Raw genomic sequence first — 24,173 nt, 5'->3', positions numbered from 1 at the left:
ATATGTCCTTTGATATGTTCGCGGGTTGCAGAAAGCAAGTAGTAACAAACACGCCAGTAACAAACTGCGGTGGCTTGTACCAAATGCATAGTCATTCACTGTTGTCTTAAAGGGACTGACAACCGATTTTTATGGACCCAGTTTTTTATGACGCAACGAAAAGCTCACCCTCAGTAGTGTTTACACCTGCAGCGGTTACTTCCAAAAGCGCGTGCATATTTTGCAAGCAGAATTTTTCAATCTGAGCAGCCTCTAAAAAAAATAAAAAGTCCCTCCTCCAGCAATGCTGAGAAGTGATAGCGATGCCGATAGCCCATCTCGTAAGTTGTTAAATCCCCCCATTGTCCTGCTTTCACTGGAGGGAGTGCAACTGTGGTTAACCACCTCTAATGTCGCCTTTCCAACCACATTTAAAGGTAAATATAGACTGGTACAATAAGTTTGCGTTGTTGTACAGGCCTTTCTTATAATTGTACTATCGCGTTTTTCCTCAAGTAGACGCCTACGTCATGGCTGGCTGGCCCCCGGCATCGTTATTATCTTGATAGACGAGCCAAGCCAACTCATCGAAGGCGAAGGCAGCGCCACCTTTCTGCTCACTACAAATGAAGGCTTGCTGCACATTGTAAGTTAGAAAAAGCTTATAATAGAAAGAATGTGACTGCATTTCAATATTAATAAAAAATGTTGCAGTTTCACCCGAAAGGCAAAGCATCAATTGCGATAGCAAATTAGTAGAGAGCTATACGGAGTAAGGATAGTAGTTTTATCAGCTGTATAAGCTTGGACATGCAGCAGCACCAACAACACGCAGAAGTGTTGTCCACGCCGTCGGCGTTTTGCCCGCATTCGCACCGAACGCACGCGGCGTTGGTGACTGTTGCCGGTGCCTCTGGGGGCGGCTCGGAGGTTTTCGACGAGATCAGAACGGGACACTTGTCGAGCAGCGTCAGAAGTCTTTACCGCCTTCTCGCCTCGCAACGTTTTTATATAAACAGGCATTTGGTGCCGCAGCTAAACGTCGTCTCCCCTCCCTCCCGTCGCACCACGGTCTTTCGCGTGACAGAAGAAGTCGCATTTGCTCTATATATATGGCGATTGTAAAGGAGGAAAGAGACGCTTAATTCTGCAGTCCTTTAGGGAGTACGGCGCAGAATGCACGTTTGCTCTCCACCGTGCGTTCGCTCCCCGTGAAAGCGCGCGTCCCTCGCGCTCTATCATACAGCATACGGCGCGCGGCGACAATTTCATCGCCGTTGACGTGATACGGAACCTCACGGCGGCGGTGACGGCAGAAATCCGCTTTGGAGTGTCCATATAATTGCTATCGCAATAAAAAGACCAGGAATCGCATACACTAGTAGAAGGTCATGTGGTAGACCTCATAAGTACGTTCATGTTCTTGCCGCGTGGGGCGCCAAAGGTCATTTTTCGTGACTTTTAGTGAATAATTAAATATATAAATCCACGTTTAATGAGAAACACAGGGCCCGTTCTAGCCAATACGATAGACGATCTTTCCATCAGCGGGGTCATCTTAATTCACGTTCTGAGCGGTTGTCTGCCCCTTTAAATTATATGAATTGTACTGTTGCTCTGTGCTTGTCAATTCTGAGGCTGTCGCTGACTTTTACAATAGGCACCAGCATTTACCGAGTCTGTCTGTCTGCAGGCTTTCAGGTGGTGTCCTCAACATCACTTCGATTCTGAGTAAAAGTGGTTACAATTGTGAGATATGGCAGTTGAAAGCGGGTTTTTTTTTTTTTTTTCTTTCTAATGCTGTGGAACACAGTTGCACTGAATGTTGGCACACTAAGCGAATATGAGGTTATTGGCCAACCACGTTCATATTATTTCTCATGAATGTGCAGCAACAATGCGAACACAAATTAGATTCACTAGTTTCCACTTCCGGTTCTGTGTTTAGGTATAAAGAGGCCCTGCAATGTGGTTTATTAGTGACTTACACGACATGGTATGAATTAAGATGCATCCAGAATTGCTATCCACCTTAGGCCCCTTTCAACAGGAGTAAAAGTACCAGGATGCTGGGGAACAAGAAAATTTAAAGAATTTTATATGTGTAAGCAATATAAATGCTGTCACCATTCCTAACATGGCTTTAAATTCATCTAAATATGCAAGTGCATGCAGAAGCCTATGCACCTTTATCCCAAAAGGAAGTCACCAAAGTGTAAATAGGACACACAAGGATTTATTTAGAAAAGTCTCAAGTACTACTATGTACACAAATGGAAATACAGGAACCTATGGAGTCACTTTTTATCCCCGTTGCATCGTAAATCAGACGGGACTCCATTGCATTCAAGTACAAAAACTTGTGTACACATAATGTCGAATTTTTTTTTCTGAACATGCAGACAATGCAACAGTGGTTCTGTTTTTCAGTACGCTTGCTGAGGTTCTCTTAGATTACAGATGATGCATTGGCACCACAATTTCCTAGTGTGCCAAACAATAAGTATGCAGCATGTTGGCAATGTGTCAGTTGTGACACATGCCATTTTGAACTGAAGAGTTTAGGTTCAGTTGACTGTTCTCTGCACCAGGAACCACCTCAGAAATTCCAATTGCAGTTCGTATTAGGCAGAACAAAAGCAGCACAGCATGGCTCCATAGTGTACCTTAGCAGCTCATCAAACATGGCTTTAGACATTATTTGATATATGGCACACGTCGGAGATGCAGGTTAAAAGTCCCACTTAATGTTCCGACTTGGCAATCCAAATAGCCAAAAAGTTTCACCATGCTCTCATTAATGACATCTTTTACATAATAAGTTAAGAGCTATGCTTAGGAATTGTGCATAAATAACAAGTGCTAATGTTTGTTTATGGCATACATTTCGACCATTACACGTTGCACTCAGGTGTTAATGGTTCTGTTAGCCTCTTTTACTGGTATGATTGGAAGTAATCAAAATTAAAACACTGATTGCATTCAATTACAATGTGCTTTTAAAAAAGCTTCTGGAGTTTGTTTTCATCCACCAATTATTAAACTCACGTACCTTTCATACACAATATTGAGACAACAAAAACTTAACAAAAAAGGCACTTTTTCTTTCCATGAACAGCAGCAAAACGGCAAGGAGGCAACTCCACATGAAGTAATCTTGCACCACAAGAAAATGTGGCAGCACGCCATGCAGGTTGTTCAAGCTCGTAACAATAATGCCTGCATCATGTGTGACCTTTTGTTGCGTTCTACTTTAAAGCACAGTAGACTCTTCCATTTGACTTCCAGAGAACACCGTTTCATGTCCTTATACTGCCGTACGCATTGTGTAAACTTTGAACTGCAGCCAGAGCAAAGGTGGCATAATTTGTGACACAACACTGCAGTCCTCCTTCCCAGTTTTATGCTATTGTTAAACTTGCATCCTTCCCAGCAAGTCAAACCATTGTCCTTATTTAAGGATTAACATACATCACACTTTAACCTTCTAATGCCCAGCATATCAAATATGCTGTACCACATGCTCAAATTAAAATACTATCAATTTCAGCTCTGATAAAAAAATGGGAAAAGGAAATGAACTCAAGTTTGCACAGCACTGTTTTCCATACTCCTGTGCTCTGCTTGGCGCCTAGGACACCGTGATCAAAGGAAATTACTTTATTTTAAACTTAGTCTACTTAATAATGCGAGGGCAGTCTCTTGTACAACGCCTGAAAAAAGACCACTTGTTCAGGTGCCCAGTCAGTGGACAGGTTAACACATTTCCGCCAATTCTTGTTCATTAAACTTTTAATCATGATGTATATGATAGCCATTAAATATCCAATTTGTTCCAATAAATCTGAAGGAGAAAATTCCTAAATGTTCACTAAACGCTACATATATTAGATATGAAAACGACGCCACTTATGTCTGTCACATAAGAAAGTGTTGCCACAAGTTTTGAGGATGAGGAATGCATCTCCATGACGAGACATTTCTGTACATACCCATTATCGGCAGAGGGCCTGATACAACACTTAGGATGAAAAATGTTCAGCCACCCATCCTACAGCCCAGAACAGCCTTCCATCTTTTGTGCCGCATGAAACATCCGGACAACTGTTTGCCTCTAACAAAAAGAATACTGGTGAATGCTGGCTCGGGGCATGCAGCAGCATCCTTTGATGAGGTAACAGAAAGCTTGTGCCAAGTTGAAAAAAAGAAAGCCTAGACCACCGTGCTGACTCTGGAAAAGCGACCAAGGAATGTGTTGAACAACTTTTACAAAGCAGAATATCTTCCCGATGTATTGTTTATGCATTTCACCGGAACTTGGTGAGAAACAGCGCTCCTACTATGGAGTCATTAGAGCTCAGACATCGCATAAGACAATGATTCTGAAAGTTGTGAAGCATGTCAGAACAGAGACAATAGAAACAGACACATACAGTGACGATAATCAGTGCTGTGGCATCATCTGGTGATCAGCACTGTGTGCGTGTACCTGTTCCGATTGCTGCACGACTTTCATAATATGCAATGAAGCTGGTTCGGTGCTCCATGAACGAACAACCTGAATTTGGCTCCTGTTGAATTAAGGTTGGTTTCAGACTTGTGCTGGGTAAAATTGATGTCTCCTAAGTGTGGCACAGCGTGTATGATACACTGGGCATGTTAACTGTTATCCTAGAGCAACACCACTAGTGGCCGGTCAGAGCTTGGGCTTGCTGCAGTCTTTGGTAGTGGTCCTGCGCAAGGCACCTTTGTTGAAGGACGTGATGGAGGAGAGTAGGGCAGAGCGGTCAGTGGAAGATCCTGACGATCCTGACCCTGGAGTTGGTGGTCCAGGCGGTGGTGGTGGTGGTGGTGGTCCACTAGCCATCAACAGAGGGGGAGGTGGCGGAGGAGGAGGGGGAGGTGGCACTTGAGTCTTCGTCACAGGGGTGTCCTCAGCTTTCGTGCCTGAAAGTAAGATGACAACACGTTCGTGGATGCACGGGCATCTCCCCAACAGACCTGAGTAAGACAAGCGGATGTGAAATACACAGGGCAGACTTACAACCACTAGTATTACAGCAAAACTGTTGGAGCAATTAGAAGCGCTACGAAACATAGTATGCAGGCTTTTATGGTGTCCTGGGAGAATTAGATAATCAGCACAATTTAAAGGTAAAGTTGGGCATTTTAGGGGTGATGTACAGTAAAATTTTGAAGTGCATGGTTTAAGGGATACATGAAAATTGCTAAACCGTCTTTTTTTGCCTGTTCAAAGGCATTGTTCAAAACAATTAAAAAGTTTTTGCATTGTTCTGAGAGAACCAAAGGTGGTTGCAATTCCATATTTGCAAAGAATGGGGCCATGTTAAAGGTGACATGTACAGGAAACTTGAAATGTGTGGGTTAATTACAGCCTTCGTAAAAAATTACTTATACAAGTGTTCCAGAGCTTTACAAGCATATTTTACAAACAGCACAGGAAGTTTGCCCAGTGTCCTGGCGCGAGATTGCACAAGCATCTTGTTTTCCAAACATTCGATTGCATTCTCGTGATTAGCCAGTGCCGCACTTTTGTCAGCACGATGAGGCTGGAGGGCAAATTGAGCATTGCCTATTCAGCAAAGTAGGAGACAAAGCAAACATTCCGAAAGAGAGAAGCTTGCGCAATCTCGCCTCTGAATAAACTTATGTGCCACAAAGTTAACATTTTAGGTAAGAGGCTTCATGCCTGGGCAAAGTTTTAACAGCATCAGTTAATTACAGCCTTTGCAAAAAATTCCTTAATTCTCTATTTTTTTCACCAGTGAGCTGGTCGGCAACAGAGCGTCCATCCATCATGATGTAGCCAGCAAGTTTGATGCCAGCGTGCGGGCTGCGGTAAAATCGCTCGTAGAAAATCGACAGCTTCCACTTTTGTGAGATTGTGTGTGCACAGAGTCAAAACGAAACTGCTCCGGATGAAACCGTGATCACTATCGATGCAATCGTGGATGGCAGCTACACAGTTCTGAAGGTAGACAGCCAATCGAGTGTCATCCGCGGCAGTAAACGAAAAAATATATAAAAAGGTACAAAAAGTTGTGTGCTGTCATTCTCGTAAGGTTTTTGCTGATGACCACGGTGATGCGGGCTCCGCCGCTTCATTTTGATTGGATGATAGTGCTGCTATTGCTCTTTTGCATGGAGCATTTTCGGTGCTCCATGCACCAAGGGCTGTGAATTAAATGGTGTAAGGCTAAATACGTTTGAATTAACTAGAGTTTGATACCATTAAATAATGCACACGCCTGCTGGAACCAAAGGACAAGTTCGAATTAACAGATTTCCCTAATTAACGAGTTAATTAACATCACACCAAGTTGACATTTGGAGAAAATGGCATCATGTTATGTGTAAGTTGTGGCAAAACTTTATCATTACTGCCTCAATTATGAGCTTTGCAAATATAATTACCGAACCTTTGTTTTCGCCCTATTTTCATGTGTTATAAAAAGTTCATAGTAAGTTTCCCCGGTGGCATAGACGAACTAAACGAAGCACTTGGCTTATATTTGAAGAAAGGGAAGGGTTGAGTAATGGGCAGGCGAAATACAAATGTGTTTGCTTTAAGTACAGACTTTGCAGTAAATTACATATTGAAGCACTCCAGAATGTTATAGGTGTGTCTTACCAATGGTGTAGAGCAGTGGTTCTCAAATGGGGGTCTGCGAAACCCATGCCGAAAAAAAAAAAAAAAAAAAAAAGAGAGGGCGCATTTTTTGGAAGTCAGTTTAGCCTCGACTCATTTCCAGTTCCGGGAGCATGTCCCGTCCCGGAACTACGGCAGCAACCTGCACAAGATCACCCCGGTTGGTCTCAGTCACCACCTTTCCCTCTTCCCCACACCTTCCCGAACTCACCCAGCTGACCTAGGCGCGAGCTACGTGTGTGTCCGAGCCGTGTGAACAGATTGAATTTATGTGGCACTTTTGTTTGACCATTCTTTGCCAGGTAGCAATAAAAGGCACCTGTTTCACGCCACATGTTGTGTTAATTTATACCCCTCCCCCATCAGTGCAAGGGGTCCCTGACACATCCATGGCTGAGAACTACTGGTGTAGAAAATAGTAATTGCCACCAAGATCAGATTTAATGAAAACGGGAGGAACATTATGGCCAATAAATTACAACCTTTGTAGAAAATTCCTTCAGCAAGTGCCTAAATGTGTGTCGGCAATTGCCCACTGTCCTAGGATAATGTACGTGCCAACAAGTTTACATTCAGGGGAAATGGCCATTTTTAGATATTTAATGTGACACTGTATTACTCAGCTGATGCAACATGACATCATAAGTGGCTTAGTGTGTTTGTAGACAGCTGACTTTCAATAACTGAACATAAAATAAAGCTTTCATGCCACATTGTTTTAGGGAGTCTAGCTCTACTGAGAGGTAACATTTTTCCAAGCTTAAAATTGCCAGATGATTGCATCAACAAATGGCCATGTAAAGAGTGATTTAAGAGCACAGAGCAATAAGACTCACTTGGGGAGCGTGTGCCGGCAGTTGCCTGTGTCCGGCTGCTCTCTGCTTTTCTCAGCTCGAGCAACCTTTTCTTGCGGTCGTCATCCTGCGACAAACGTGCCTGCACTTTGCTCAGCTTGGTGCGCTGTCGCAGCTGCACAAGAATCGACAATAAAAATGCAACATCTTTCAGCACAGATGATAAAGGATGCTGCTGTATGAGAGAGCAGTGCCAGTATAGAAATGGTGACATGCTACCTGAACAGCTCGATCAATGAAAAGCTGCGCTATAGAGAGGAGCGTGTTGTGGAATCAAGGGCAGCTGACACCAGGCAATAAATGTGAATGGAAGCAGCCATAGGAATACAGAGCAGTTTGATCAAGGTAGGTAAGGATCACCAATCTATCCAGCAAGGTCGTGTAAACGCTTTTACAATCCAGAGCACTTGATTTGACAAAGACACTGGCCGAGTAGGCAGGATGTAACGGATGTGCTTGATGATATACTTGCACGGAGGCTGAGCTCAATCTCGTGCCCACTGCACAGCTTCCTATTCGAGCAACAGTCAATTGTGTCTTGGTCACTTCACCTCATCTGCTTGCAGACAGCTTGCATATTTTTGGGCTGCCCACAATGCATTAAAGAAATTACACTTGACCTACTGGTTCTGACTAGGTGCTTTATTACACAATTTTAAAGCTGTTTAAAGAGCCATTTATTAACACAGCTCAAGAAGAATGCTAAACACTTCCAAGGTTCCCAAATGTGAGAAAAAGTTCAGCTAACTATTGGTGGCCTCAGTGGGCACACCCTATTCATTGTACGGGTATGGGACCTTGAAAAACAGATAAACAAATAAGACCTGCTAGCAACATCTGCAGTGGGCCTATGAGCAAACACATAAAATAATGCGCAGTCTTGTAAGTGTACTGGATGCCTGCGTTTATCCTTTCAGACCACATTCCCATTGCAAAAAGAAAGCAATCAGCCACCTAATGCAGTGTAAGCCAGGCAGCGACATCAGCACCATCGTCATGAAAATGGAAATCTGCCAGTCCTAAATAATAAGCAAGACGCTGGTGCACAGGGGAGACTAAACACCCTTGTCATCTTTTGTTTTACTATGAGCATGCAGGTTTCATTCTTTGAAAACATGACAGAGCGCTGCAATCCAGAAGCAAAAGCACACAACGATGTCACTTTCATAAATCATGGTCTTTCTTCAGGGCCCAGAATAAACAGCCATCTAAACTTCACCTAGTATTAAAAAAAAAAAAAAATTCTACAAATTTTACAATACAACTTACGCCCTACACAGGAACAAAGTTTTGCATAATTAAGTTTAACTAATTGGTCAGCTAATCACACCTCAAGGGATTAGCTCACGACTACGAACACTGTGTCAGTGGTGTCATTCGCCTAGGTTAGAGCTGCATAAACAACCAGTAGTATATACATGTAGCACCTTTGGATCATGTACTTTATTTTAGCATGTGAACATAGTTCCATAATAACAATGAAAAATGCTGTTCATTATTGGAAAACTATTTATAAAAGATATTCAATTTGTTTCTGGAACCACTTAATTTATATTTGATTCGGCCTCGAAAATTGCCCCCACCATGACAATAACTATAGTGCCGTGAGTACTCGTGCTGACATCATGTTTCCACTGCATACTGGAGCCAAGGACGAGGAACCACAATAAAAGATTATGGTACTCACAACTTCTTTTGCCATAAGACCAAACAGTTCCCGCCTTGCCCAGTGGATGTGGTAAAAATACACACACCTGTTTCTGGTCCTCCTGTAGCCTCTTCTCCGTGCGTGAGCGTGCAGTCTTGAGTGCATCTCTCAAGAAACTAGGAACTTTGAGTGCCAGTTTGGCTGTGCTTCCGTTGGCTGGTGCCACTTTCTGGAAAAAGCTGAATCCACAAATAGCCACTGTTAACAGGCAAATATTTTCATTCTAAATTTTATCGTAACAAGCAGCCATTTTTCTAACACAATTTTGTGGAAAGAAAATAACACAGAACCAAAGGCTGCAGCAATTACATTGAGATAGGTTCCACACAACCACCTTGTACTATAACTGCTCTTACAGGAGAGGGCATTCTATATTTCACGCTCATAGTAACATTTGAACATTGGTTCATGGCAACATCTACACTCTTCTGAAAAACCTGTTTGATAACTTCCACCCCTAATGTGAAAAACTGGTGTAATAATGTGCCAATTCTTGTCTTATTCTTCTTGGCCAAATCTTCCACATGCACCACTTAGTGGCTGCTTTGGTGATCACAGCTGCTTTGAGTCACAGTGCATAGGTTCAACTTGCCAAGCAGAAAGCACATGCTAGTCGTCTGCTAGAACATTGAACCAAAAATACCGGATGATCTCCAGAGAGAGAGAGGCTTCTTGATTTCGTTATGACAGAAACTTAGATGCACAGCGGACATCACAGTAGGAAACTTTCAGAGCTTAGTCCACTAAAAGAGAGTTCTATATCGAGACACTAATCTGGCCAGAATATGTAACAGTACATGCCATTTCGCTGGAGCTACAGCAGTTTCTACTATTCTTAAGTCATACTTCTAAGACTGCTACTAGGCTAAAAAGAGAATCAGTTATGTAAATAATCTGAACTTGGATGGAGCGGTTGCACACAGCAGCTGCTCCACAACATTAGCAGCAAATGGTCAAAGTTTCAAGAACCACCTCTATGCATATGCAACTCTGGCAGACTTTCACTAACAATAGAAAGCCTCAATCTGAAGCTTTCAGCCTGGAGCCAACACTCTTCATCGAACGAGACAAGTCCCCTTGTTGAAACATTCAGACTAAAGGCTTCCATTGTTTGCCTCAATTCCGGCCTCAATCTTCCTGTGACTTCTTTAGGATTTTGTATGTTTATGACACACTGATTACACCGCAAAATCGTGCTATGACCATAGACAAATTTTTGTAGCATTCAGATCAATGGTCTTAAAACAATTTGGCTGTGGCACTCTTCGATGTGCTGTTCTCCAAACAAGGTAAACTTGATTAATGAAGCAAGGCTTTCTGTTGACTCACGGGTGCATAAGCAGATTGGCCACTGAAGGCAGTCCATTCTTGCACGCTTCCGCAGAAAGAAGTGCCTCCAGAACAGACCCTGCGACAGAGCCAGAGAGCAAGCAAAACCTCTCACAAAACTCAAAATATAGTACCCTCCACTATAGAGAACTTGCTTTATTCTAAATACTGTTTTGTTTGAAGACTTCCATGGCTTCAGTTGCAGTGCATGCACCAGACCATTTCTCTCTTTACCGCAGCCATTGAACATGGTTTACCAAAGATTCACAAGTGCCACGCCCAATTTAAAGGCTCCCAGTGCCCTTACGAATTTGTTGCACCATATAGGATACCATCTAAGAAGTAGGCTTTTGTTTTCTGAGTAATCTACCGTATATATTCGATTATAGGTCGACCTTTCCTTTTTTCTTGGAAATGTTACCGAAAATGAGCTATCGACCTATATTCATGACCAAAAAACCTCGACCTATACTATTCGTGAACAAAACATCCAGCTAACGGAGTTGTGTTGCATCTGCCGTAAGGCCAGTCTCGAGATTATCCAGACTAGATTTAAGAAATGCTGCATATCCAACGCACTCGAAGGCAGCGAGGACGCCATCATTTGGGGTGCCGAGGGCGCATGTGAAGCATCCAGCTATGGGATGACCCCTCTGGAAGTTCCGATGAGGAGGCAGCTTGTAAGCATAGACCAGCAAGACTTATAGTTGTCGAGCTTACGCTAAATGAAGGTTTGTCATGTTCAATGTTTCTCGTGTTTATAAAAAAAAAAAAAAATAGTATGGGTCGACCTATACTTGAAGTATAATTTTTTTTTTTTTAATTTGTCGGGGAGTTGAGTACAGTGAGGTCAACCTATATTCGTGTTTGACTTATTTTCGAGTAAATACGGTAATTTTTTATTGCCATGTGGGGGCAAACATACGGTGTTTAGTGGCACAAGGGCCAAGTATGACCAAAGAGCACCAGGCCAGTGTTTATGAGTTCGAAGTAAAGCAATGAATTACGAGTAATGGAAGTGACAGGGCTGTAAAGGGGCCTAACATATGGTCGGTGTAAATTGTGTAACACCTATATGTAATAAAATTATGGCAATGACTAATGAAGTGTGCTATGGAGACGAAATATGTATTGTGAAACAATGGCGATATACTAAAATATGTCAGAGGCGAAAATTTTCAAAAAGCACAACTGCCTTAACAGAGCCCTTGAGATGCAAGGACGTAGAGGCGTGTGCTATACAAAAGTATAATGTCATAGCTGCATCCTCTGGAGAGAGGATGCGCTACGAAATTGGACTAGTAACATGCAGGACCACATCGTTGAAGAAGCTTAAGACAGCTTTGGTGTTGAAAAGCGGCTCTTCATCAAGAAACATAGCAGCATAGAGAGGGACACAATAGCGGTATGCTATAGGAAAATGTTTTTCTCTCCCTTTCGGCTTCCTGACACTCCAGGAGGACGTGGAGGACGATCAGCCTCTCACCACATCTACCACAGGTTGGAGATTCATTACCATTCAATAGAAAATTGTGAGTACCATATGTGTGTCCTATATGTGTGTCCTAGTTGGGCCAGAAACCCAACTGCGGCTTAATCAAGTGGAGCTTATTATTTGTTTTGGCGTCTCACAAGCGTTGCCAGTGGCTTCGCAGTTTCGTTCTCAAAAAAGACTCGAGATCTGTGGGAGGAATAGTAGCGGTAAGATTAATAGCTTGAGATGTAATTGATGTCGCCATTTGGTCTGCTAGCACATTACCCTCGATACCTCTATGGCCAGGCACCCAGCATATTGTCACATGTCTACTATTTGAATAAATATTGCACAAGTATGAGTTAAGCTCAATAAAAACAGGATTTGTGTGTTTTCTTAAGGACATCAGTGCTTTTACGACACTTAGGGAGTCCGTGAATATTATTGCCTTCTGTAGTTTTAATTTCTTAATGTGTTTAACAGTAGACAGTACTGCATAGGCTTCTGCAGTAAAAATACTTGTATGAGGGTTCAAACATCTGATTCAGAGAAAGAGGGACCAACAGCCGTAAGATACGCCAGCATGTGATTTTGACGCGTCGGTGTAGAATTCAGAGCAAGAGTACTTCGATTGGAGTTCATGGAAATGCATTGCGATTTCAAGTTCAGGAGCATGCTTTGTGACCTCTACAAAGGAAACATCACATTCTATCACCTGCCACTCCCAGGGCGGTAGCAGCCTACCTGGAGGCATTAGGCGATGTTTGAGAAGTGGTACATCCATTTCATTGCTAAGTTCTCTCACACGCAATGAGAAAGGCCGTCTCACGGAGGGTCGATTATGGAAAAGTGTAGTACACGTCAAATCGTTAAGGGTTGTAGAGCACGGATGTTCATGATTAGAGTGGACTTTGAGGAAATATGTGAAGCTGATGTATGTTCTCTGCAGATGGAGTGACCACTCGTTTGATTCTACGTATAAGCTTTCAATAGGGCTTGTTCTGAAAGTGCCGGTGGCCAGGCAGATACCTAGATAGTGGACGGGATCTAGCATCTTTAGCGGGCTTGGAGCAACATAGTGATATACTACAGCACTATAATCCTGTGCCGATTGAATGAGGCTCTTGTAAAGATTCATTATACATTTCCTGTCACAGCCCCATGTTGTGCGAGATAGAATCTTCATTAGGTTAATTGTTTTTAGGCATTTTGCTTTGAGATATTTGATGTGGGGAATGAAAGTTAGCTTAGAGTCAAGTATGATGCCTAAAAACTTGTGTTATTTGTTCACAGGTATTTGCTGTCCATACAGTTAGTTCTACAGAAGGATCTGGAATCAGGCCTCTTTTTCTTGTGAGAAGAACACAAGAACTTTTGTGGGGGTTAACTTTAAACCCGTTTTCGTCTGCCCACTTGGACACTTTGTTCAAGCCCTGCTGTACCTGTCTCTCGCACACTGCGAGGTTACAGGACTTGAAGCCTATTTGTATGTCGTCCACGTTGACGGAATAAAAAATAGCCGGTGGTAATGAGGCACGGAGTGTGTTCATAACAATAAATGAGTGTGCAGCTGAGCAAGCCTCCCTGGGGTACACCAGTTTCCTGTATAAATGGACGTGACAATACATCGCCGATCTTGACGTGGAAGGCACGATTAGACAGATAGCTTTCTATTAGGTTTAGCATATTGCCACGGATACCCATTCCCAACAAGTCTCTCAAGATTTCGTAACGCCACGTTGTGTCGTACTCCTTCTCCATATCGAGAAATATTGATAAGAAAAATTGTTTATGTACAAAGGCGTCCCGGATATTTCCTTCAATGCGCACAAGATGAACAGTTGTGGACCGCCCTTCTCTAAAGCCACACTGATAGGGATCAAGCATTTTGTTAAGTTCAAGAAAATGCATGAGTCGTCGATTAATCATTTTTTCAAACAGCTTACAAAGGCAACTTGTGAGAGCTATTGGACGGTAACTTGCCGCCAAGGAAGGGTCTTTACCTTGCTTCAATACAGGGACCACAATCGCTTCTTTCCAAGCGGACGGAAGGTATCCGGCAGCCCAAATAGTGTTGAGAAGTGCAAGTAGTGTCAGTTGTGTATCAGTGTGTACATTCTTAATCATGTCATACATGACTCTGTCAGGTCCCGGTGCAGAGCTCTTACATGCGATCAAGGCAGCTTTCAACTCGGCAATACTGAAAGGACGGTTATATGGATGTTCGTTCTGTCAGCATTTGCATATGAATGGCTTACATTCCTCTATCTGTTTGTCATTAAGGAAGGATTTAGAATAATGGTTTGAGCTTGACACACGCTCAAAGTGCTCCCCAAGACAGTCTGCCTGGTCCTGCAAGGTATTCCCTTGGTCATTCACCACAAGCAACGGATGGATTTGTTGCCCCTTTAGCTTTCTTAAGCCATTGCACTCTTTTACCTCCTGTGTATGAATTTATACCCGATAGAAACCTCACCCAGCTTTCTCTCTTTGCCTGACGTCATGTCCGCCTTCCCTGCGATTTAATGTGTTTAAATTTAATGAGATTTTCTGCATTTGGCGATCTACGCAATATGCCCCATGCCTTATTTTGCCTTTCCCACGCCTCTCTACAGTCTTCGTTCCACCAGGGAACATGTCTTTTAAGTGAACCACCATTCGTTTGTGGGATACACTTTTCAGCAGCATCAATCATAAAAGCGGTAAAATATGCGACAGCATCATCGATACTAAAATTCTTTATAAAATATCGTGGTAGATAAGTTGATTTTTTAAAATGGTCCCAGTCAGCCAATGCTAATTTCCATCGAGGAATATTGGGAAGGCTATCATGCTGCTTTTATTAAGTTTAAAGTTACAGGGAAGTGGTCACTTCGAAAAGGTTTGTTAATAACATTCCATTCAAGGTAAGGCAGAAGAGAAGCTGATCCAACTGCAAGATCTATCGATGAATAGAATCGTGTTGGGCGTTGTAATATGTCGGCTCCTTCTTATTAAAAAGGCAGGCACCAGAGGTCAGAAGAAAATTTTCAATGAATCGACCTCTCGCGTCGCATCGCGAGTCTCCCTACAATGTTTTGTGAGCATTAAAATCACCCACGATTAGGTAGGGTTCCGGAAGTTGATCTATGAAGTTATAGAAATCTGCTTTATAGTTGATAGCTTGGGGGAATATATATACAGTTAAACCTGCTTATAACGAACCTCCATATAACGAATTCCTGGATATAACGAAGTTTTTCTATTCCCCACCATTACTCCATAGAAGCACATTTACTTGAGACCTCTACGTAACGAAGTGGCAGCAGGAGACCCCCTCGATATAACGAATTTCCCCCTCCGACAACCTAGAGATTTCGCTCCAAATATTGTCATTTTTGCGCGAGCAGCAACCGGAAGCAGCTTCTCCGCCGCGACGGAATGCGAACTTCGAAGTGAGCGCACGTGTGCGTGCGTGCGTGCGTGCGTGTGCGAGGCGGGCCTGTATCCCTGGACCCGGCGATCTTGCCGCCGCGGGCGTGACCTTTCCCCCTCCCTTCATTCAAACCTGATCCTGCCACTAGCTGCAGCTGGCGTAGCCCGCCAAGCCGGCACTCTCTCCTTTTCCAGTTGATGTTGCCGACGCGCTGGTACACGCTCTGACACATCACACTCGATGAGCACGGACACGCGCTGTCAAATGCTGGCGGCGTGTGGAAGCGCCGCTGGAGAAGCGAGCGAAGTGACCTTCGTGCTGTTGTCTATCGCTTCAACGCAAACTGAGCGCCGAGAACACACACCACGCACTAAGCTACGAGCCGCCGACGCACCTACACTGCTACACTCTGCCCCAACGCAGATCGCTTTCAAGATACGGCCCGCGCGCCGCCGCGGAGTACGCAGTTGATGCCAGAGTACAGTACAACGCCGCCCCGCTATCCCTCCCCCCTCGCTTGCTCGCTGGTGCCTCAACGGAAGAAGGCGCGCTTCCTCCTTGCTTTTCATGCGCGCGCGAGATTAGACGCAGTCGTCGGCTCCCCTCGCACACTCGCACATACAGCATACGGCGCGCGGCGACTGCATTATCGCCCTTACAGTTTACACGGGATATCTATGAGCCAAAACCAATTTTAGGGCCACAACGCGTCATAAACACCATCTTTATGTAGCAAATACGGATCTCAAGGGCCATACTTTTTCTGGCGGAAACCGAAAATACGTCATAGTTGTCGCCCCCGGCACTTTGGGCGGCCAATGCCATCGTCAAGCCACCAAGCCAAGCGACATGAAAAGCCAAATGGCCGCTCAGGCCGGCGCGGGGTGGCAGTTCGCAACGTATGATGCGGGAACGGTCCCACAGTTGCGACGCAACAGCGGGGTTACCAATGCATTGGGTTCTATGGGAGCTGTGCCGGGACCGGCCGAAAATGAACAGCCAGGAAAACGCAGCCCCCGGGAACGTAACAGCGGGGTTCTACTGTAACACTATACGACGCTACAACGCCATCGTGACGCTCGCTCTTCGTTTCCGATGCCTCGCGCTTGTGCGAAACGACACGCGTCCACGCATCCGGTACCTGGTGTGACATTCCAAGGATGAGTACTTCGACGAAAACGGAAAACGGGTGCGCGTTACAATTGAGGGCGCGTTGGAATCGAGTAAATAAGGTAAGCGTTTCTTTTTCGAATTTTCGTGCCGAACCTGCATATAACGAAATCCTCTTTATAACGAAGTTTTTCGGGAATTTGTCAAGTTCGTTATATCCAGGTTTAACTGTAGAACAAACAGTTACCAAGTTATTGAAGAGACCTACCCTAACCGACACTGCCTCAAGGAGTGTTTGTAAGTCTACATGATGACAAGCAACAGACTTGTCTGCAACGATTGCTACACCGCCTCACGAGGCGTTGGCCTCGTCACGGTCTTTTCGGAAGATGACGTACTGACGAAGAATGTTTGTGTGTGTTTCAGATGTGTCTATTGAACACACAGCAATTTTGGATTATATGTAGGAGTTCTTTAACGTCATCGAGATTGTGGAGAAGACCCCTGACATTCCAATATAGTATTTGTGTATCCATAGTGAAGGTGTTTTGTGCTGTGTGTTTAAGAGAGGAAATCTGTGTTAGCCCACAAGGCCCTTTCCGGGCCCCGTGATGCGGGGTTTGTCTTTTTTGGCGCGCTCCTGAGAGCTGCGCCGATCCTTCAGCGTCTGAGACGGCGGTGGACTTTGTGACGTATCTATCACCTCCGCCAAGGCACTGGATGCCCGCTCGCGGCGTACGCTCGCGGGTGTTTCGGGCTTCTCTGCGCGAGCAGAGGCCCTAGAAGTCCTAGAGCTCACAGGCCCTGAGGGCTGCTGACTCTTCTTGCTGGGTGGCGGAACAGCACTAGCTGATACCGCAGTGGTGGCAGGTTGCGCTACCGCTGGTCCACTTTGCATGGTCCGAACGGCCGCCGAGAACTGTTGTGGCACTGCCCCTTGCCGTGCCACTTTGGAGAAAGAAGGCCCCACAAATGAGAGGTGTTTTCGTGCTTCTTTGAAGGAAATGTTTTGTTTTACTTTGAGCGTGATAATTTATTTTTCCTTTTTCCATGAAGGACAGGAGCGTGAATGTGCCGGGTGTTCACCCTCACAGTGGGGTTCACCCTCACGGCCGCGGCAGCTCTGAGAGCTGTGACCAAATCTTTGGCACTTAAAACAGCGTCGGGGATTTGGTATACAAGGTCTGACATTGAGTCTGATGTAGCCTGTTTCAATTTGTTCGGGGATGGTGCTGGTACAAAAAGTGAGAATCGGGTGTTTCCTTATCAATTTCCTTATCGTCGTCAGATCTTAATTCGCTGCACATTTGTTACATGTTGTTCCTTCCAGCCCTCTAGGAGCTCTGTTTCTGTCAATTCTAGCAGGCCTTGTTCTGAAACTACAGCTCGCGTGCTGTTGAGGGAACGATGAGGGGTTACTGAAATTTGAGTGTCACCAAATGAAACGAGATTTGTCAGTTTGTCATGTTGGACTTTGTCACGAACTTCAAGGAGAAGGTTGCCACTGGCCATTTTCATAATTTTGTATCCTGGACCCAGAATGTCGGTGAGGCACTTCGCGACAACAAAAGTTGATAGGGTTCTTAGAGTCGTTTGGGGGGTTTCAGCATGGACCACGTGGAAACGTGGGAAGATGTCTTTACTCTTGGCAAAAAAGATTAAAGATTCATCGGTGCACCCTCTTTTCAAAAGAGGGCGATCAGGCAGCTCTGGGAATGAGCTTAAGCCATAAATGTATTTAATTTTCTTCAGCTGTGCCAGCCGCCCACCACGGAGCCCAACAAGGGGACGCGGCAAGATTCTGTATACACAAAGCCTGCGAGCGCCAGCAGTACACAGCCACTATAACCTAATGTATATACCCAAGACTGGATATTTTACACACTGTTAACCCTTGTCACCTGGAAAGTTGGAAGTAAACGGAAGAGAGGAGGAGACAGGAAAGATTAAAAGTGAGAGAGAAAGACGAAGATTGGAGAGAAGGATAGGAAAAAAACAACTACCGATTTCCCCCGGGTGGGTCAGTCCGGGGGTGCCATCTACGTGAAGCGAAGGCCAAAGAGGTGTGTTGCCTCCATCGGGGGGCCATAAAGGTCCAAACACCCGGCTTCGGCTCAACCTCCAGGATCCCCTTTTCCCTGGACATGGCTAAGCCACGTAACATACGGTTAAACGCGGGAGGGGCCAATTTTCGTGTGCTCGGGTCCGTGATGTCTCAACACACCAAACACCGGCTCACGCAGATGCCCCTGCGGGGGGCGGGGAGTGAATGTTTCATCTGCCTCTCACTTGTGGGGATTGAGGGATGGCGCAGGCTTGCTTCACCTATTCTGCCGTTCCCCCGGCTTTCCCCGTCCTCCGCGTAACCGGTTCCCGCGGTGGCGCTACGCACGCGATGGGTTGCGCTGAGGGCGGGGCGCTGACATCACGAGGCGGCCGCGTTTCGGCCGCTGTATAGGTGTTCTGTGGCTCTGTCGTCTCTCCGGGACCAGCGCATGGTACGTTCATGCTTTTCTTTCGTCCGCCGACACCTTTGTGACTAGGACTGGAGCTCGCGCACGGTGCCTTTGCCCGTGCAGGGAGCGCGTATTTTGTGCTAATCGTTTTCCCGACGCTAAGCCGACGAGCGGTGCCATTAGTGCTCGCGCGAGGTCGTACCCCCGCCAAGCCGCACTTGCCAAAAGCCTATGCCAAAGGATATTGCCCGTGCACTCGCGAGTTGACCCATAGGTTATCGCCAGAGCAAGTAGCATAGGCGCCGGGACTTTTCCTAGGGGCGTGTCCCAGCTTGAGCCTGTGCTCTCGCCGCGACGTGCTATAGGCGTCTGTTATTGTATTTTCGCCCTGGTGCGGGATCCCTTTGGCTCCCCGCCGCGCGGGCGTTTGTGCAGTGCTGGTGCCGACGGTTTCAGTAAACGGTTTCCGTCAACTCAGGGCTTTACTGTGTTTTTGCGTGCGTCTCTCGGTAGCCCCTTGCGGCCTCTGAGCTTGCACGCGAGCGGTGCTGGAGGCGACGGCCGGCTGACGCGGCCCTGTGGCTCGCTAAGCTCGAACCCGCGATGGTTGGTCTCCTGTGAGACACCAAGAACCCACACACTTCAACGTGTTTCCGAAACTCTAGATTACACAACCTCCAATACTAAATGCGCAGGAAGACAGCGCACATGATGCCACGCCATCTCGGACGGCCATTCTTGTCACATGCGGCAGATTAATTCTAAAACAGGGCACATGGACTGCGTGCCAATCTGCCCCCTCTCCCCCCCCCTCTTCTCGTGCCCACTTAATCACGTCACCGGAAGCTCGCTCCCCTTTCTTCTTGCTTGCGCGGGAGGACAGTGCTCATCAAGCCACCATCCTTCTCTACTCACCCACGGACGCTTCTACTCGCACCCAAAGCATACAGTGAACAAGGCGTGATAGGATCTTATTGCAGTTGGACTTTATACAGGACACGTTGCTCCGCTTTGACGGTCGGTCTTGGTCGCCCAGTGTGTGGTTTGAGATGTGCATTCGCAAGCAGCTGCTTCGAATCCAAATATTTGACCATCATTCGTCCACATAACTTTCCATTTATTGTCTCGGTTTTCCTTCACGGCAGCAGTGAAGTTCCATTATATTGAAATCCTGTGCAAACACACATACTTATATTGAGGTTCTAAATACATGGTGTTCTATAGTCAAAAAGTAATAAAAAGTTAAATGCAGTCAACGATCTATTTTCAGGATGCCCAATTTTTTGGACATGCCCGAAAATTCGAATGCCTTCGCGCCACCGCCATGTACCCCATACAGTCAATGTGTAAGAACGTCGGAAATTTCGGACGCAAAAAGCCTTCACCATCCGATTTTCCAGCCTTTTTGCCATGACGGCCTTTGTAATCCTCGGCAATGGCTTCGAAGCATGGCGAGTTGCATAATGCCGGTTCCTCAAAGCCAGCATCGCCTCGATACATACGTTGACTATATTTCAGACGTTTCAGACTATACTGTTTTTCAGACTATATTTCAGATATTTCAGATCAGACATTGACTATATTTCGTTATGTCAAGGTTAAACTGTATTAACAATTGCCACCTGAAAAGTAATTTTAAAAAACGGGGGTGTCTCCCGACGCCAGGTGAACAAGCAAGGGTCACTTTGTCTACTGGCCCCACTGGCAAGAATGATAGTACGCCTGCTGTTGTACGTGTAGGACATATTGTAGCGCGAAGGCACAATTACACAGAATATACACAGACACACGTCACAGGCGCTACTAACAACTTTATTTGAAACATAGCGAGATACAATATATATACTCTTCCCAACTCGCAGGCGCACCAGCCACTTTGGGCAGACTACAGAGGGCGATTATCAGGGCTAACACAATCATTTTGAAGATCTAAAGAAAGCAAGGTCCGCGTCGTACAAAACAACAGAGGTCTGACTTACACAAGTACTACTTTTTCCTTTTATGTAGAACACTTCCAATAGCTCACGTGCGGTTCTATCTTTACTTCTGCCCAGGATCTTCACATCATGAAATCTTGCACGACAAGGGCAGGCTCTACAGTGCGCTGAAAGATGCGCATTCAAGTCTTTCGACATGTTGTTAGCATGCTCCCTTATTCGATCATTGACGCAGCGGCCAGTTTGTCCTACATAGGACTTTCCACAAGACAGTGGGATTTCATAAACCACTCTGGTGGCGCATCGCCCGTAAGGTTTGACGTGTTGTACTTGGCAGCCTACCTTAGATCTGCCCATTATGCGGGGACACAGTTGGGCCAGCCTGTAGGGAGCAGAGAACACTACAGGCACTCCATACCTTTTCGCCACTTTCTTTAAATTGTGGCTCAGCTTATGCACATACGGCTTGACTTGCAGCCTTTGGCCACTCCGCTCAACGGCTCTGCCCTCATTCGCTGGTGTGCCCGCTTTTAGTTTCTGTTGCAGTGATTCGGCCACTGACTTCAGGACCAAATGAGGATAGCCGGCTTTTGAAAGCCTAATTAACTGTTTGTCAAAACTATCCAGCATCTTGTGTTCACAAGACCTCTTGAGTGCTGATCCCAGGCAGAGTGAAGCAATGGCTCTTTTCACAAGCTTAGAGTGCGTGGAGTCATAAGGCAGAAGTTATTTTTTTGCTTGCAGTGAATAGCACCAGCAAACATGGTCCTTTGAGAAAGTGAGGCTTAAATCCAAGAACTGGAGGGTGTTGTCTACAGGGAGTTCAAAGGTAAGAGACAAGCCTAAGCCGTGAAGTTTGAAATCATCTAAAATTTTATTAACATGAAAAGAGTTAAACGTACTTCCTTGGTCCATCACAATTAAAAAAATCCCCATCAACGGATCTAAAAACTTTAAAAATATGCGAACCGTGAAAGCTAATGTCAAGAGTTTTGTCTATTTCTGACAGTAATATGTTAAACAGTAAAGGGGCTACGTACGATCCTATGCATCTGCCCTTCTTTTGCAAGACAACCGGTTGTCAAACGAGACAAAAGTGTTCTTCAGGTAGGTCTCAAGTAAAACTAAAGAGTTGTCCACACACATAACCAACACTACTTTGAAAGGAAACATCCCCGTTGACTTCAATGCACTTCCAAACAGCAGTAAACAACGCATCGTGAGGCACAGCATCGTGAGGCACAGAATAGAACAGATCTTCAATGTCAACAGAGAATACGTAACCTATGTTCTGGTTTAGCTGGAAGATTTTGCTGATGTCATCCGAGTTTACTGCGAGAAAAGGGTCATGAATGTGAAGTTGTTTCAGGCTCTTTAACAAAAACTTACTAACTTGAAGTTGCCAAGTGCCGCGCTCACTTACAATTGCTCTCAAAGGAACATGTTGCTTGTGAGTTGTTGCACTGAAAAACACAGTCAAAGAGCCACACACGCTCTTATCGATACTCTTAGCGAATTGCTACAGCTCGTTCTCTTCGCAAAGTCTCAAAAGAGCCTTCTTTGTTTTTGGCAAACTAATTTTTATGGGAGCAAAGTTCTTGTCAATCCCCTTTCGCGCTTTTTCACTAAAGGTGTCTTCGGGCATTACGACAAAACTGCCTTCCTTGTCGGCCTGTAAAAGACATAAGTCATTACGCTTGAAGTAAGCAGGTATGCACTGCAAGGCACACATTTCACTAACTTCGCATTTAGTTGCGCATCTTTGGAGACGGTCCACACCTTCAAGAAGGCACCTATCACGTTGCTCCGAGTCCGCTTTTCCAGCCACTTTCCTGTTCATTGCTGCCAGTTCATGTGCTGGAATCTAAGGCTCTACTCCGTACTTTGGGCCTTTTCCAAATATCTTTGTGAAATCTTCAGGGTACAAGTACCACCCACCATTTGTAGCCTAGACACACAGGCGTCCTTCTCTTGAGGCTTCATAAGCTGACACATTAACTGAACCAAGATGCTTTTCCAAGCAGTGTCTGTCGTTTCCTGAATAACAAGTCTGTAGTCCTTTAGGCTTCTAGAGTCCAGCCAGTCTGAGGCTCGTGTAAAGCACAGGACTTTTAACCAGTCATTTGTCATGCACCGCATGTAAGCTATTGGAAGCGTTTTACATAAAAGAAAAAAGTAGTGCTTCTGTAAGTCAGACCTCTGTTGTTTTATACGATGCGGAACTTGCCTTCTTTAGATCATCAAAATGATTGTGTCAGCCCTGATAATCGCTCTCTGTAGTCTGTCCGAAGTGGCTGGTGCGCACCGCCTGCGTGTTGGAAAGAGTATACATACTATATCTCGCTGTGTTTTGAATAAAGTTGTTAGTAGTGCCTGTGACATGTGTCTGTGTATCTTCTGTGTAATTGTGCCTTCACGCTACAATATGCCGTTCAGCAAACACCAACTTGCCCAACACCAAGTCCTTCCGTTGTACATGTGTTGGCCTCTAATGAGACAAGCCTTAACATATGCTACTCACAGGTCCTCGAAAAACCACAAACAGAGATTCACGAGCACACTAATATGTTCGCCCATTAACACATGTAAATGGACCAAAACGGCACACGGATCACGTGAGGCTAGACTACCGCGGCGACTCCAGATATCCCGAGGATGAAGTTCCGAAAACCTAGGTTATTTACCTAGCCGCCATTTCCCTTCAAATCTGGCTTCAACACGAACCTGTGGTGGTTGCGCTAAATGTTTTGGAGCAGCTGGGGTACGATTTGAAGCATTTCTCTGGTTTTTGGTGTAGCTTGGCACAAATGTAGCACTTTGGCGCAACTGGCGTAGCTATACCATACCTGGATATACACACCATGTTGTTTTAACCGCGATCATACACTCAATAAAAAATAATTACACAAGCCATAAAGAAACGGCCATTTTTTTTCTATGGCAAGAAAATAGTTATTTGAATGGGTGGCACCAGACACAGTTCTCATGAGTGCCCTTTGTATGCATGGGACCGCTCAGTGCAGCGCAGACAGTATGGCCCTGTTCATATCTTCTTATCAATCTGCAGAGGCAACGAGCACTGCAGAGGCCACTCAGCCACACGGCAGCAGCTCCTTGGGATTAGCTAATATAGTAACCGACAGACAAGTCAGCTACTAGCAGCCATGGGCAGAAGTTTGCCACTCTCGTGTTGCCTGTATTGTGCGCTTTTTTACTTAAAGGGACACTAAAGAGAAACCGG

At 45.2% G+C, this 24,173-nt stretch overlaps 1 protein-coding gene across 2 annotated transcripts in view; it reads right to left on the bottom strand.

Annotated features, from left to right (window-relative positions):
• Positions 1–2,195: 2,195 nt before the first annotated feature.
• The window catches only part of LOC119460540 (PX domain-containing protein kinase-like protein), a 60,703-nt gene continuing 38,725 nt past the window's right edge, over positions 2,196–24,173 (bottom strand). The window contains exons 11-14 of one of the 2 annotated variants that reach the window (XM_037721467.2): positions 10,541–10,619; positions 9,258–9,390; positions 7,486–7,618; positions 2,196–4,926 (exon numbers count right to left, since the gene is read on the bottom strand). In XM_037721467.2, the coding sequence (XP_037577395.1) occupies positions 4,676–4,926; positions 7,486–7,618; positions 9,258–9,390; positions 10,541–10,619 (596 nt within the window). In that variant the 3' untranslated portion in view covers positions 2,196–4,675. The remainder of the gene's footprint in view (positions 4,927–7,485; positions 7,619–9,257; positions 9,391–10,540; positions 10,620–24,173) is intronic. The other variant, XM_037721468.2, reaches the window with a different exon arrangement.

The sequence above is a fragment of the Dermacentor silvarum genome, chromosome 8, assembly GCF_013339745.2.
Source record: "Dermacentor silvarum isolate Dsil-2018 chromosome 8, BIME_Dsil_1.4, whole genome shotgun sequence".
NCBI lineage: Eukaryota > Metazoa > Arthropoda > Arachnida > Ixodida > Ixodidae > Dermacentor > Dermacentor silvarum.
Note: the sequence above shows the minus strand (reverse complement) of the source record. Positions and strands in the feature narration are given on the sequence as shown.